The sequence below is a fragment of the Aptenodytes patagonicus genome, chromosome 1 (genome assembly GCF_965638725.1).
Source record: "Aptenodytes patagonicus chromosome 1, bAptPat1.pri.cur, whole genome shotgun sequence".
NCBI classification, from domain to species: Eukaryota; Metazoa; Chordata; class Aves; order Sphenisciformes; family Spheniscidae; genus Aptenodytes; species Aptenodytes patagonicus.
Genome location: NC_134949.1, coordinates 56,033,404 through 56,049,602, shown reverse-complemented (window position 1 = coordinate 56,049,602; position 16,199 = coordinate 56,033,404). Strand labels below are relative to the sequence as shown.

The 16,199-nt window shown below is 40.8% G+C and overlaps 1 protein-coding gene across 1 annotated transcript in view; it reads left to right on the top strand.

Annotated features, from left to right (window-relative positions):
* Positions 1–16,199, top strand: part of PLBD1 (phospholipase B domain containing 1) — a 45,842-nt gene that overhangs the window by 3,315 nt on the left and 26,328 nt on the right. Inside the window, exons 2-4 of the mRNA XM_076328693.1 lie at positions 5,452–5,671; positions 12,446–12,529; positions 14,450–14,588. Coding sequence (XP_076184808.1) covers positions 5,452–5,671; positions 12,446–12,529; positions 14,450–14,588 — 443 coding nt within the window. The remainder of the gene's footprint in view (positions 1–5,451; positions 5,672–12,445; positions 12,530–14,449; positions 14,589–16,199) is intronic.

Sequence of the window (16,199 nt, the reverse complement as noted above, 5' to 3'; positions counted from 1 at the left end):
TCCAGTAGCCTATCTAGATATATGTATGTTTTAAAAACAACTTATGCCTGGGAAACCATAAGGAAAAGCAGCTGTTGCATATTGCCAAATGAACTTTACTGGTATTCTTAAGGCATGTCAGGTGTTATTTTTGTGGGTGTAATTGATTTAATAAATATTAGTGGCAGTTATCAAATAGTGTGTTTGCAAGATGGACTTGGGCCATCTCGCTCTACTGCTCTTGTTTTTTCTTCCTCATCTTCTCTGTCCATTCTGTTCTTTCATTACAAGTTACTGCTACTCTTTCATGTCATCTTCAGCATCTGATTTCTTCTTTTTTTTTTCCATCTTGCCTCAGTCCTCTCACTTAGTATTTCCTTTAATTGCTTTCTCTATATTCTGACGAACATGTATGTATTTCCACTCTCCCACTGCCACCAAATAAAAGACAAGCTCCACTTTTAGCATAACCTTGGCAATGCCTGTATTGAGCCAAAAAGGCAGAGAACAGATTTGGCATTTCAGCCGGAAAACCAAGGGGACTACCACCACCTCCTAGTCATGGCTGAAATATCTTCATTTTTCCTTTATTTAAGCTATATTTTATTTGGCAAAAAGCAGGTACTTCTCACATGTTGAAGAAATTCCAGCACGTTCCCAACTATAGTCCCTATTTCTGGGTCTTTATTTGGCAGAAGCATTGATGTATCTTTAAAAACAGGCAATTTGAGGAAAGGTTCCTCTCAGTACCTACTGACTGCAGAAAGGAGAAGGAACACTTTTTTATTTCCAAGCTTGTTTTGTCATTGCACTTCTCCACTTCTGTCTCCCACCATACAGTGCACTGGTGGTTGTGGTGGAACTGTGCTATCACTGATGCTATGCAGTTCTCCTGGCTGGCTGGTTGCAAAGAGGGGAAGGGTGACTCCGCTCATCTACCCTGTCTCCAGGGATTTTTGAGTCATTCATCACAGTAAATAGTGTGTGCTTGGCTTGTTATTTAGGTTATTCCAAGCAATACTGTTATGGAATAGCCACAGATTGTCACAGTCTTTTCTGTTCCTCAGAGTCCTGAGAGCAGGCAATAGGCTGAAATACTTGTCAGCATTCTCAGCTACACACTGGGAAGTCTAACTTCGATGATAAAAGGATGATTTGTAGATTCATGGAGACGTTGCATTTGATTCATATGTAAGAAGTTACCAATACAACTGCTGGAATAAGAGATGCTAGGGCCCCTGCCTCACCCTCCAAAAATAAATATAAAAATGCCAGCATTATTCAAGGGGAAGGTTCCTGGTTTTGCAGGACACATACGGGATTGGTTGGAAACATGCAGTTGCTTCTTGTATATCTATATTCCATGTTATACTTCAGTTCTGGATGGTTTTCTTGGCAAAGGTAGTGCTGCTAGTTTAGATGAATGCAGATTAAAATTGTAACAGACTGGGTGATAGCAAATGCTTTGTTTACATTGTAGTGTAAGCGTGTTTTAAGTGTACACAGATTTATAAGCTTGTAGTTTTAACTCCATCTGTAGCAAGATAAAGACATCTTCTAAATTATAACAATTACTGTATGATTATACATATGTTCCTTGAAATAAACATAGCAATTTCATATGTAGGTATTTTGACACTTTAGACCAGGGCAATTAGATTTGCAGAAACCGACATAAAAATTAATGAGGTGAAATGGGATGATGAGTGAATGAGTTGGGCGGGGTGGGGGAATCAGTAATGGGAAATGGTCTTTCCCAGCACTGTTGTTAAGCCACACCTCTGATAACTACCTTGATGCTGTTCCTCTAAAGGCCTCTCCAGGTTTGTTGCAAATTATCCTGTAATTTAATGTTTCCCCTTCTCTCCCATCCTCTTCTAGTCCTGGTTTTCTTCAATTTAAATTTGTCATGTAGTGAAGCTGGGGCAGGGCAAACTTCAAGGGTAATTTTAAAGTTTGTTCTGACTTGAAAATAGCTCTGCATGTTCGTTCTCTGGCAGAGCATAAAACAAAGAAACACAGCCTGCTGTGTTAGAATACCTGTGTCAGATCAGTCTGTCTGGCACCGGCATCAGCCTTCTTTTTTAAAAAAAAAAAAAAAAAAAAGAAAAAGGGCAATGCTATTTTGCTTTAGGCAGAAGAAAGTTTCTTTGACATACCTATTTAGTCTGTGGGCACTAATAACAATAGCCAGCTGCCCTGGTTCCTCTTGACTACTCGCTACCTCTCCACAGCCTACTGAAGAGGTGGGAAGAAGACCATCTTTTCCTCTACTTTGTTCTTGTTCTTTTTACCCATTCTTCAGCTGTCTTTGTGTACTGAGCACGTGGCCTGTCTCTCTTCTGCCCCGCAGTGGGCTTCTTGGTTGGAATCAGCCTTCCCCTTTACTGCTGGACAGGTTAGTCGTGTTCTGTGCTGACCCCTTGCACCACTTCTTCACAGGACCTCCCTTCGCCTGACCTCTTTGCTTATGTGAGCTTTAGCTTTGTAAGATGGCCTTTTGCTCTCTTCAGTGATGACCCTTATCAGCCTGCTCTTCTTATAGATTTCAGTCTGAGTGATGCCCATGTTTACCCTTAAGCTAAAGTAGCAATTACCCCATGTATTACTAGAAGATAGTTAAGGAGACAACAGAAAAGGAAGATTATAGCTGCTTGAAGAGTTATCCAAAGTCTGTCATGTCTCAGTCCTTTAAATAGCCTCAGTACCTGGCAGATGAAAAACATGTTTTTAAACACTGTGTTCCAAGTCCCTGAAATGACTTCATCTCTAAATAGTGATTCATGTAAAAACTTCTATTCATAGAATGAGGGGGGGAACCCAGTTCCTTCCCTATTAAAATTCTGTTCTTGCTAACGCTTTTCCTGTTCACATGAGAAGTGTCTCTAGTACATCATGAAGACTGACATAGTGCTAAGTGGTACAAAGTCTAGCTGGAGGCCAGTAACTAGTGGTGTATGCCAGCAGCCAATACTGTTCGGCATCTTCCTTAATGATCTGGGTGATGGGGCAGAGCATACCCTCAGCAAGTTTGCTGATGATACAAAACTGGGAGGAGTGGCTCATACAGCAGAGGGTCGTGCTGCCATTCAGAGAGACCTCAACAGGCTGGAGAAATGGGCTGACAGGAACCTCATGCAGTTCAACAAAGGAAATGCCAAGTCCTGCACCCAGGGAAGAATAACCCCATGTACCAATATATGCTGGGGGCTGACCATTTTGAAAGCAGCTTTGCAGAAAAGGGCATGGGGGGGTCCTGGTGGATGCCAAGCTGAACATGAGCCACCAATGTGCCCTTGTGCCAAAAAAGGATGACTGTCTCCTGAGCTGCATCGGGGGGGTGTTGCCAGCAGGTCAAGGGAGGTGATCCTTCCCCTCTGCTCAGCACTGGTAGGGAGTTGCCTGGAGTGCTGGGTCCAGTTCTCAGCTCACCAGTACAAGAGAGATCTGGAGCTACTGGAGAGAGTGTGGCAAAGGGTTATGAAGTTGATTAAGAGGCTGGAGCATCTCTCACATGAGGAATGGCTGAGAGAGCTTGGACTGCTCCACCTGGAGAAGAGAAGGTGCAAGGGGGATCTCATCAATGTGTAAAAATACTTGAAGGGAGGGTGTTTAAGAATATGGAGCCAGGTTCTTGTCAGTAGTGCCCAGTGACGGGACCAGAGGCAATGGGCACAAGCCTCCTGTGTGTTTCAACACAGGAGGTTCTCTTTGAACATCAGGAGATGCTTTTTTACTGTGAGGGTGAGCAAGCACTGGTACAGGTTGCCCAGAGAGGTTGTAAAAGTCTGCATCCTTGGAGATACTTAAAAGCCATCCAGACATGATCCTGGGCAACTTGCTCTAGGTGACCCTGCTTGAGCAGGGGGGTTGGACAAGATGACCTCCAGAGGTCCCCTCCAACCTCAGCCATTCTGTGATTCTCAGTAAGAAACAGTTTTAGCTATTCTTGCTGGAACACTAGGAGAGAACAGCTTTCCAGCTGTTGAATGACACAGATTATTCAACAGTCTAGTAAAATGGATGAAAACTGGCTTAAAGCAGCTGAGTAACTGCTATGTCAAAAAGTGAGTAGTTGGAGAAGGAGTTTGGTTCTTGGAAAATGTTTTTGCTTTTTTATTCAAATAGGTCATGGCTCTTCATAAAAATAGCTTCTTTGTTATGTTTTAGAGTACTGAATGAAGTGGGTGCACTTAATTTGAAATCAAACTAGCTGCTTAATCACAAACATTTTACTTACAGCTTTTTGAAAAGCATTAGGTATGGTGCTGGCATTATATTGCTTTTTTTTATGGTTCCATTATCATAGCATGCATACCAAGTATTTTGTGTGAGATCATCCAGAATTAGAGCTAGCTCTCTGTTTTGCAGCTGTTATGGGCATGATGCACAAAATGAATTGTTGTGAGGAGCAGTAACCAAATTGTAATTTCTTGCTATAAACTGGCAGGACTAGTTGCCTGGAGAAGGCAACACACTGGAGAAGGGTCAGGGGAATAAAAAGATTGCTGGTTTCTCAGTAGTTGTAAGTGTTTGAGTTAATTCCTTAAAACTTTTCAAATAATTCTGGGAACTCTAACTCATTATTTTTGAACTCTTTTCACTTGAACTCTTTTCACTTGCAATACTGTAGTAGTGATTTGATCAGTCATGAATAGAGAACCGATGTAATCGGGTCCCATCTTACAGAAGGTTGAATTAGAGTTGTAGGGTTTTTTTGGAGAGCAGTTTACCTCGCTCTTTGTTCTTCAGCTCAGCAGGATTAAACCCCAACTAATGAAGAATGTTTCTTTAAACAGCAGTCCAAGCAGAACTCTGAGCAGTCTAGTGCCCTTCCTTCCCGTTCATTTCACACTTGGGATCGATTCTATTCCGGCTGGGTGATAGGGATTGTGTGTCTTATAAAGGATTGCATACCCGTGGTGCTTTTGTCTTAAGCCTGTGATTCACCAAGTTCTAGTGCTCCTGTTCAGTAATGCCACCTCCAGGATTAGTTGCCCAGAAAGACAGTTCAGAAAACTTTTGTAGCCTTTTGAATCTTTAGGTGGAAAACAAAGTCAACAGTAGTTTATAATCTCTTGCAGTTGCTAAGGCATGCTGTCTTCTACAGTTACTCTCAATAAGATTTGTATAGATTTTCTTCTGGGCCAGGTAAGGAAATACTTTTCTGAATTTTATGTCAAAACTTAGCTGTGTTGGAGCTCTATACTGAAAGAGTTGTAGATAATTTCCAGAAAAGTAATGTAAGATTATTTAGCTGTAAGCTTTTGTCTTGGTAAAACTCCAGTTAGTTCTCATGCCACTTTTCAGTATGTTAACATTAGTGTTGCTCTCCATAGTAGAACTAAACCTGATGGAAAGCTATCAAATTAACTTTTTTAAACTGCTAAAATACTGTCTTGACATTTCAGTATTAGATAGGAAAAACCTACTCATGTTTGTTTCCCTTGCCCCCTTTCTTCTGCACCATAGAAATCCGCTATGCAACCGTGTACTGGCATAGAGCTGAAAAAACACTTCAGGTCAAGAATATACTGGATAGGAGTGGAGATGCCTATGGTTTCTACAACAACACTGTACAGACGACAGGTTGGGGAGTTCTGGAGATCAGAGCAGGCTATGGCCGTCAGACCTTAAGCAATGAAGATATCATGTATGCAGCTGGCTTCTTGGAAGGCTATCTCACAGCTCCGTAAGTACTTCAGGAAGCAACTCAACTTATGACACTTCCAGTGGATTTCTGTACACTTGTGAGTTTTTTGTTTGTTTGTTTTTTCCTTTCCCTTAATTCCCATCCATTTAAACTAACCATACATTTTGCAGTTGTGTGCTGTTCTTTTAATTAGTAGCAGGTATGAAGTATAGCATCTTCATTATGGGATCAAGATGTGCCCTCTCCTCATCCTGCAGGCTCTCCTAACACCTTGGTGAGATAGATGAGTACTGTATCTATATTACTTATTAAGTAATGTAATCACAGAATAGCGTACATGTGAGGAAGTGTGTAAGCCCTATGTTGTAAGTAATTACAAAAGGGGTAGCAGAAAGAATAGTTATCTCCCCAGCCTATGGTTAGGTGACTGAACAACAACAGATAAGACAATTGAGAGCAGATCAGGCAGGGAGAGATGTTGCTAGCAAGGGCTGCAGGGCTTCCCTAAGGACCTTTTTCACCAAACACTGTCAAGAAACTGCTGGGGAGCAGATGTTGAAACTTCACAGCATGGGGAGTTTAGTCTGTCTTGGACAAATTAAAAAAAAAAAAAAAAAAGCTGATGTACTGATAGACCTGAAGGCAGGCTGGTGAGTGTCTAGAAGGGTCAGTGTACTCCTGAAAGCCCTTTGAAGAGAAGATGAGGGACTGAATCTCTCCCGCAGTGCAGATCTATGAAAACTGACAGAATTTTGTACTTGTTACAAATCCGGAGCATTTTTTTCTAAAAACAAAAAAAACCACCCCAAAAACCAACCAACCAAAAAAATAAACAACCTCAAAACCAAACCCTATTCTTTCCTTGACTAAGTTGGAAGACAGAATGGCACTATGACGTACTAACTGGTAGGATATAGCTGGTGATATAGCTAAGAACATGACACGTGGCTTGTTGAACAAGCTCCATCTTCTCCTCTATCAGCTTAGTAATAGAAAAAGAAAAATTCCGAAATTCTGACGCATTGCTGGGGAATAGTTGGGAGATGCTTGTGATGGATGCAGTGACATGAATTTGGCGTCACCAGCTTTGCTTCCAGAACACTAAAATAAATACCCATAGGCTGCGTTGAAAAGGCCAGCAGGGGAAGGAGGTCTGTTGAACAATTGTCAGATATGGCTGCTGGACAAGATGATATTAATTTAATTAGTAAGACATTTTAAGATCAGTTAAGATTTATGGATAGTTCTCTGATCATATGATATGTTAATGTGACTCTCCAGTAGACTTTGCTGGAGAGGCAGCTAGGTCTCTGGAGAGTATAAAGGAAATTCAGTAATGTAGTATTTGTCAATAGCAAAATACTTCTGAGGGAAAGAGTAAAGGAATCCTAAAGTTCTGAGTGCACACAACCTGTACTCCAGGCAGGAAAGGAAATGAAGTACATGAGAGATCTGGATGTATGTTGTTGGATTATTTGGCATGAGAAGTTACTGTTATGTGCTATTCAGTCAGTTTATGTGAACTACGTATGGAGCTGGGGGATGCTAGCATTACCTTTAGAATATTGTTAAAATTGGGTATTGCTCAACAGATTTTTTCACTAAGGCTTTACCTAAGTGTACTCATCTCTAAGTGGTTAAGCTTAAGCTTTGGTATACTACATAGAGAGCCCAATCCATGCTAAGCCCAATTAGATGGCAAGTAATGTTCTAGTAGCAACAACCTACACCCTCTTCCCCTTCTGCCTCCACAGTAGATTTAGAAGTCTTCCTGGCTGTCTTTTAAACAAACTTAAGTATATGCCCATTCCTTTAAACATGGTTTGAATGTGAAACAGTGTCTGCAGGGACTTTATCTGATATCTTAGTCTATGTTTAGGTTTAGGGGAGGGAGTTTTTCCCCTCTGTTTTTTCCATGGGTGTGACGTGAAGATTCACAGAAGTGAAGGTATGTACAAGTTACTCTGCTCAAGGCTTTTGCCTTCTCTAGGTCAGGTGATTACTGAGGCTGGTCCTAGCCCTAGCTGTTCTTACTGTAGGGCTACCAGCTCCAGCACTGAGTGGACCTTTGTAGAGAAGTGGATATAGCAGAAATAGTAATGAACAGAGATCTTAAAATCTGTGGAAGTGAAGTTGAGGGTTTGTATCAGGGCGGAAAAGTAGGGTTTGAGACTCTGGCTTTCAAGCAAAGTGGGAAACTGAATGGTTTTATAGGAGTTTAAGTGTGAGAGTGGGTTAAGATGCAAAAACAGAAGTAGCCAAAGCCTTTCTTTTCTGAGGATACTTTTTGAGGAAATCCACTGAGAACTCCTCTGACAGTGCAAACCTCAAAATGCATACCATCATTAAAATGACTATCAAATACTATACATAAGATCTGAATTTGGGTTTTGGGTCTGTCTTTGCCCCATTGTACATCTGTACCTGCAGTGGAAGCATATTCTCCCTGGGGGTTGTGAATATAAGCTTTTTCTGTCAGGTCTTGTAAAGCTATTTCGGATAAAGAGGGCTTCTCTCTGAAGCTGAGAAGATCCATTGAAAATGCTCCAGCTAAGGAGCAGAGAGGAATTAGTGATACACTCCTCTGACCCCTCAGAAGACAGAACCTATTACTTCAGGTTTTAGCTGTATGACCTTGGTAGTTTTTTTTATTCAGCAAACTGCAACTAATGAATTCTCTTGTGTGTTTGCAATTTCCTGAACCACAGGAGTAGTGAGAACTCGCTAAGTTTGCAGATGTTAATATTGCTCTCAGAGCTCCATTTCTTCTTTATCTTGCCTAGAGATTCACAGAATCCTAATTAACATGCAGGCAGGTGTTCTTTCTTTGGGACAGTTACACAAGTCTTCTGAAGTAAAACCGGGAAACAGTCTTTCCCAATCTGTAACTCTATTCCCATCAGACCGCCTGGCCCATTCAGCCTGTCTTCAGGGAAGCTCTCCAGCACCATTGTGACTTCTTTAATGAGAAGGTGTCTCTAAACACTTTCTTTCTGCCTTTGCAGACATCAGTGCCCACAGTAGCTGCACGCAGCTCAACCTTCCTTTTTAAAAACTTGGTAACAACAAGGAAGAGTATAATAATGTGTTTGGCTGTGGTGAAGGCTTTATTTGCGTCAACAGCCACTTAGCTACCAGAGTGAAGACGCTTGTCACTTGCCTGTACAAGCACTACCTCGGGTGGCTCAGCCCCCCAATGTGAATACGTTGGGTATGCCTGGTAATTGAAGTGCCCTCTAGCACGTTGCTACCTGTAGCCTGAACAACTCCAAGGTCTCCAGCTGTCTTGCATCTGTTTGTGGCAATGACTTAATGAAGTAGAAATGACCCAAGGTGGCTCTTCGCAGAAACCCTGAAGTCCTACCAGGAAGAACTCTGATGTGATGCGTTATTGGGAAGGATACATCGCAAGCATGATCCCAAGTTGAAGTACAGGTTCCTGCAGAAGCTGTCTGGTGAGCAGGAGCTCCAGCTTGACAGTGCCTGCAATTTGGAGATCTCCAGGAATTCTTGACTAGCTCAGTTCTTGCATTACACTTAAGGCATGAAGGAAGGTTTCTAGACACAGCTAGGCCTCATGATGTAAGCAAAAGAGTGACAAAATCTCTTCCCTAAAAGTGTACGGTTTGTCCTTAGTAGGAACCTAAGCAGAATGTAAGACAACCAGATTTAAAAAAAAACCCCAACCAAACATTCTGGGACTCTCTTATCTCAGATTACTGGGGAAGAATTAATCTCAGCTCTAGCTATATAGGTCTGTGGTAGAAAAAGCAATAACTAAGTTAGTCAGACCCATTTAACAGTGGGGGTAGAAACTCAGACCTTTTCTAGAGCATGATTCATCTTTCTAGTGTCAGCACCTGATTCAGGTAGTAACTGTCTATTTTGAAAACACATAGTTAGGGGTGGAATAAATCTAATTCTAGTGTCTGTAGTGTCTGTAGATCAGACATTTGTTTTTATTGCCAGTCTCTCACCTCTCTGTAAGGTCCAGTCCTATCATCCAGCCAAAGATGTTTGCTCTGGTTTTCTTGGGTGTAAATTCTCTTCCCCCATTACAAACAGAAGTGTTAATGAAGCCTCACTTTACTTGGGGAATGGCAGAGCACATCCAAATCCGTGATGTTAAGCACATACTTTTAATCAGTTCCAACTGGGGCATGCCAGGTGCCTAAGAGCAGTATTTAAATTTGAAGAAACATTAGTTGTACTCTTTTTTTCTGATATAACCTCAGCTGACCGGAGTCCTGTCATCTTCCTCTCTAATTTGAAGAAGCAGGGCTCTGCTTTGCTGTTTTTAGACTTTGAATTCTTGTCCCAGCTTTGTAATTGCCTTGCATTTGGCCTTAGATACAGTTGCAAAGCCTTACCTTACTATAAAGATACAGCTTACTTCAGAGGATAATACCCTTACAAAACATGCAAGCCACACACATAGAAGCTTTGTTAAAGCAAAAAACCCCAAAACCACCACCACCACCACCAAAAACCCCAACAACAGAAGAAAACCCAGGGCAACTAGGGAAAAAACCTCTCAAGAACCTTGGGCATTTAAAAAAGAAAAATGAATTCCAGGAATTCAATGTCCTCTGTTAGCGTATACAAGAAGGAAGGCCATTAAAGAAGCTGATTCTTTAGTCCCCTGATTCTGAACTAACCCAGTCTCTACATCAGTCATCACAGCTTAAAGATACTACTAGTGTAAAATCTGCCTTGCGTTGCATAACCCTTGAGTGCAAAATGAAGAGAGTAGACCTGATGGTCAAACCTGGAAGCCTGATCATTTGTCCTGGCCTAGCCAGTGATTAGAGTTGTATCCTGGCTGTTTTTATCGTTCTCATCCCTAAAAGACCATCTGCCAGATGAACTGTCTTGTGCTATGTGCTCCTCTTCTCTAGTGCCATGAGAACTCTGACTTGTGGTATGGAGTATGTTATGCTATAATTTCCTTCCTAAAATTATTTTGGATTTTTATTTGCCAAATTCTCTGTGACTGCAGAGGTGGAGAATATTGATCTGTCTCTTCAACTTCCTTGTCCTCTTCAAGAAGTAGGTTATGATTATGGCATGTAGTCTTGTGTTAAATGGGAGACAGGAAACTCTAGAACTGAAATTGATACTACAGCTGCAGTTTCATGAACGGTGTAATGGTGCGAAGCTGCTGAATGCTCCTTTCTCTTGCCCCAGCACCTCCCTCCACAGATCCAAACCCCCAACTTGTGTCTGCCCTGGCACTGATCAGGCCCTTTCATGCATCAGTTCATTTACTAACACAGTAGAGAGCTGCCTTCTTGCATCACCTCTGTTGCTCATCTGTATACATAACAACCTAATTCAAACTACAAACTGCCAGAAAAATATATTCCCTTTTTTTTTTTTTGCTGGGTTAGTGTTTTGCCTGAATGTATGCCAACAATTAGATTTGGTAGTCAGAATGGTACCAGAGCTGAGATAAGGCAGCAGGGTCATGCAATCAAGTACATAAACAGCTGGGAATGGGGCAGGGGACAGAAAGAGAGGGGTGAAGGTCAATGGATGATTCTCTAATTATCAGCAAACCATTCAATCATCTCTGGCTGGATTCTCAAATTATGCCCTGAGGGAAACTGGGAAGAGCTCCTGTCTGCATACTTCTGAGGAAGTTGCCCTCATAAGTTTTAATACAGGGAATTCTTTCCTGCTGGCATGTACTTTCCTTGAGGCTGATATCTGTTTCTTAGTTCTGTTTTCTTTCTCTCAGCACTTAGTAGGAGCTAATTTTACTGATGACTGATGTAGTTCTACCAACTCCAGACCTCAGCGAAATAATTTTCTGCTGATTTCCACCTAGAACTAAATATTCCTCTCCCCTCCTCCATTTTTTTTTCAGTGGCCGAAAAAAATGTTTGTTAAGTTTGACCCAAATTATGAAATGCTGATAGGAGGAAAAAAAATTAACAGAATGAGAAAATCCGAAAGTTCTGTTTTGCCTTGAATCAGATGATTACATTTGATCTAAAATCAAAGGGTGATTTGAACTTTTGGGCTCCTGAGCAATTTTTGGCAGTTTATTTCATCTTGAAATGTAAAGTGCGTCACTTCAACAAAACAAACAAAAAACAGCCAATCAACCAACCAAAAAAACCCCTACAACTTCTGTTTCTATTAGTTAATGGGGATGAAACAGCTAACTGAATTCAACAAAAAAAATCACAGTAATTTTGCTCTCCATAAAGCTGAATCTGTTTAGGGCTGGCATGAGTGGGAGTTTCTGTGGGAACACGTAGGATCAACGTAGATACACTTTAAAATAGAGAGATTTAGCTTAATCGTTAAGGAAGGAACATGTTTAATGGTAAAATGGTAAGTAAAACTGGCTGGATTTCAGGCTGAAAGTCTCTCTCTCACAACTGAATCGCAAATTAATTCTCCTCACCTCTGTGTTTTCTTGGTTCCAAATATAATAGCTCTCCAGTAAACTATTTTTGTTGTGATTTAAATTAATGTGCTAAGGCTTCCAAGATGCTTCTGGTCTACAACTATTCCCTGAACGTGAAGTTTTGCCATGAAGTAGTTCATTCTTGCTTCTCTTTCCATTATACAGCAGTTTGAGCAGGTATTAGCAAGGTTGGTTATTTTAAGTTAAATTTCAAAAATCCATTTGTGTTACCTTTGCTGTTTGTCATGCATTGAAGATATGAAGTAATTTCTGTGATTAGGAAAAGCTTACTTTGTGGACTGTGGTGCTTGACTGTCCATGCTGGTTGACCAATGGATTGGTAAGCAAAAGGAAGGGAAGATGCAAAAGAATAACTTCTACTCTTGTTCTTTCAGGCACATGTATGACCATGCTGCAAATATGTATCCGCAGTTAATTAAGAATCCCACCGTTCGAAGTGGAGTTCAGAATTTTATGGCGTATGTATTTAGTTATTAAAAAAGAAATTATTCAAGACTTGGGGTTGGAGGGTGACAAAATTCTTGAGGGTTTTTTATTCTCTTCCTTATGGGCTGAAGAAAATACATGCTTCCTTTCCCTCCAAATGCCGTTAGTATGAAAAAAAATTCTAAACATACATGAAGAAGGGCATATGCCCTTCCCTAATTCTTATTATTTCAAAGAAGTGTTTAAAACCATTGCTGCAAAGGGGTGTGGATAATGCCAATGAATTCTGAATGTCATTCTAGTCAAAATCCTTTTCTAAAAAGCTGATATTTTGAATGTTGCACCTTAATCTTTTTAGTACTGTGTATCCTTTCTTTCCTCTGTTAGGTTAGCATTTTGTTTATTCTACCACTGATGTAAATTCTGTTCTAATCACAAAAGTCCTGATTCCCTTTTCTCTTCAGCTGTATAAATCAAAAGTAATTCTGCTCAAATAATGCAGCTACACTGGTGGGAAACTACAAGTGGGAGAAGAACCAGGCCAGGTACTGGGAAACTCAACTGTGATTACCGCTTATTTAAATCTCCTTAGACTTACGTTTTCTTCCATTACAAATACTTCTGTGAAACTTCGGTCACTTCTGGGGACTACTTTTTCCATCTTTCCCTTGTCTTGTGCTTTCCACAAATGGTTATATATCTGACTAATTCTGTTATTGGTGCACATATATGAAGTTGATTTGGTTTTAGCTTATCCAAAAAGAAGAGGGGAAAAAAAAAATCTTAGTGCTCCCTTACTATCATTCGTCAGTATTGCTGTCGTCCTTGTGAGAAAAATGGGCTAGCTATCATATCAATGTGTATGGGTTTTTTTCCAGAATGACTCAGAATAGCAGCTGTATCCCCCAAGACGCGTTGTTGGAGGATGGGGGAAATACTAGGTGGCCTTGTATCATTTGTCTATTGTCTATATTTTGGACTCCTGCATCGCTGCTTTACTTAATAGCAGTCTTACAATATGGGCTGCTGTGTTGTCCTGAAAGTCTTTAGCCCTGAATGCTCTGACCATATCCCTGTTTCCTCTGACATACTTCTTGCATCTTGTTACTTCCAGAAAGCTAAATCTGGCTGGTTTTGTCACCCATAGACTGCTGGAAGAGTTTGCTTCCTTGCCAGGTTCATTCTCTCTTTTTTGCTGCTGTACACAATGCTGGATGGATAGATACAGGAGGATGGAAGAGGCCAGAATCTGGTCCTGACTTGCTCTAACAACTGTGGTTCTTCTGTGGCCCTTTGCGCACAGCAAAGGAGGGAACTCTGGGAGATCCTTATAATGTTGGCTGCTCTTGCCCTAGGGTCTGTTCAGCTTGTGTTGCCTCATGCTCTAAACCTGGGTTATTTGGATAGTAAGCTCTTGATTGGATTTGGCACATGGGATGGTTGTGTTTGGCCTCCCACCTTTTCCTCAGAGGAGGATAGCAATGGTTCCTAGGCAGTGCTTGAGCACCAACAGCAGCACGCCTTCATTGCACTTGTATGTAGGGGAGAGAAATAGGCTCTTCAAAGGTCAGTCTATTTTATCCTTAAATAGGCATTTAAAAGGGAATGGTTCATCTGACCTGTCAAATGCTTGTTTCCCTTTACTGATTGTAAGGGGTTGCTAGATCTGATGTAGTAGAGTCCCTCATCTCCACCTCTGGGTGGAGACCAACTATTTCTTTGATACTAAAGTCTGGTAGAGGCACACTACTGTAGGGTACGTTGCATGGATCTGAACGTTTACACCCAGAGGATATAACATTTATGTCTGCAGGATTTCTAAAACATGATTTGCCTCAAAACACTAGGAAGGTTGGATCATCTGGGTCATAATACATTTGTCGCTTCCCTGCATTAGCAATTATACTTTAAAACAAAAACAAGAAAACCCCAACCTGTTTGTTCCTCTACAGGAAACAAGATCAATGGACAAGACAACAAATCAGAAATAATAAGGATGACCCCTTTTGGAGGCATGCTGGCTATATTATTGCACAGTTGGATGGTCTGTACATGGGAGCCCTCGAGTGGGCTAAACTACACAAACAAACAGTAAGATTACTGCATCTCTTGTTCAGTAGCTGGGGATGGGATGTCAGAGGATAAAGATGGGAGAAGGGAATCTGATATTTAAAAAAAAAAATAGTGGCAAGTACTCATTCTGCATGCCATTCTACAAAAACTTCAGTGGCTGTTCAATGTAGATAATGTGACTGAGCACTCAGGTCATGTCACCACAGATCCTTTGCACTGGACTTGGAACCCTGGGCGCTCACGTGCTGATGAGATTGGAGGTGGCTTTTGTATCCATGTGTGAATGTTGGAAGGACAGATACTTCTACAGTGCTTTCTGTTGTCACATTACAATTGTTATTGAGCAAATGACCCTCTAGGTATAAAGAATAGCTCTAACAGCACAAATCACCACGTAGGGAGTGTATTAAAGCTTTCATTCTTATTTCCAAGCATCAGATTTCAAATCTTAAAAGCCTCTCTATTTTGGAGTATGTTTTATGTTGCCAAATGTCTTCTCCTTTTCTGTCTTCTAAGTCTCCCATTGCAGACTGTGGCAGGCCAAATGGGGTATGGGGGGTTTTTTCTGTTTGTTTTTTTTAGTGTAGGGTTTTTTTAATTAAAGTCAATTAGAATTGTGTTCCGGATCATCAGCTTGTGTGCAATAGCAGAGCTCCTTTAACTCCAGTAGAGCTATCATAATTACAATGCTGTCCTTAAGTCTAATGTCTAATAGGTTTCTCAATGCGAGAGGGAGGACTTGAGTAATTGTAGTTGACCCCTTTTGTCTTGGTTTAACCATATCAAGAATTTAGAGAAGTTGGGTGTGCTAAATAATAAACAGTTGGGTTTTAGTAAAATGCACATCTCATTCTTGCGTAGAACTTGCTCTGGGGCTTTCATGAATGGAGAATCGGCTCAAACTAAAAGAAAAGACTGTTCACAATAATGGAAAGATCCATCCTGATGGGCCTGAGTTATAAGGAAGATACTAAGAAACCTTGAGTTTCTAGGAAAAGAACTCATTAATTCCCTTTCATAACACCTGTATCTGAAGAGCCCTGCAAAGCTCATCATTTTTTTTGGCTGCTTCAGAATCCTTTAGATTCAGATGGGGGAGGGGAAAGTGCTAGTTTGTGCCTGAGCTATTTCTTTATAATAGGCATGTCCTACCTGCAACATATATTTCCCTGATACTTATTTAACTGTGTATTTGATACTAAAAAGCACTGATCTCTGAAGTAATTCTTAATCCTCTTTTCAGATACCTCATCAGTGTGCCTATATAAAAATGGTGCATTTAGTGAAAGTTCAAATATGTGGTTCAGTCTGAAATATGTGTCCTCTATTTTTGAATTTTATGCAGTGGATATATATAGTTCTTTTCCCAAATGTGCCTGGAGCAGATGGTGGGATTTATTTTGACTCCTTCCTGTGCCATTCACAATTTTAGCTTTTGGCATTATCACCTATGTTGGGATCCATGTCTTCTTATTAAAAGCAAAAATTTTCCCCATGTATGTATTTCTCACTTGAGATGGTGCTGCAGGTTCCTCTGTTTGCCAGAGCCAGTAAGATAACATCGGTCTCTTACCTTTTGAGTACAGTTTGGACAGCTGCTTTTGCACCTACATGTTTGGTTTTCCTTGG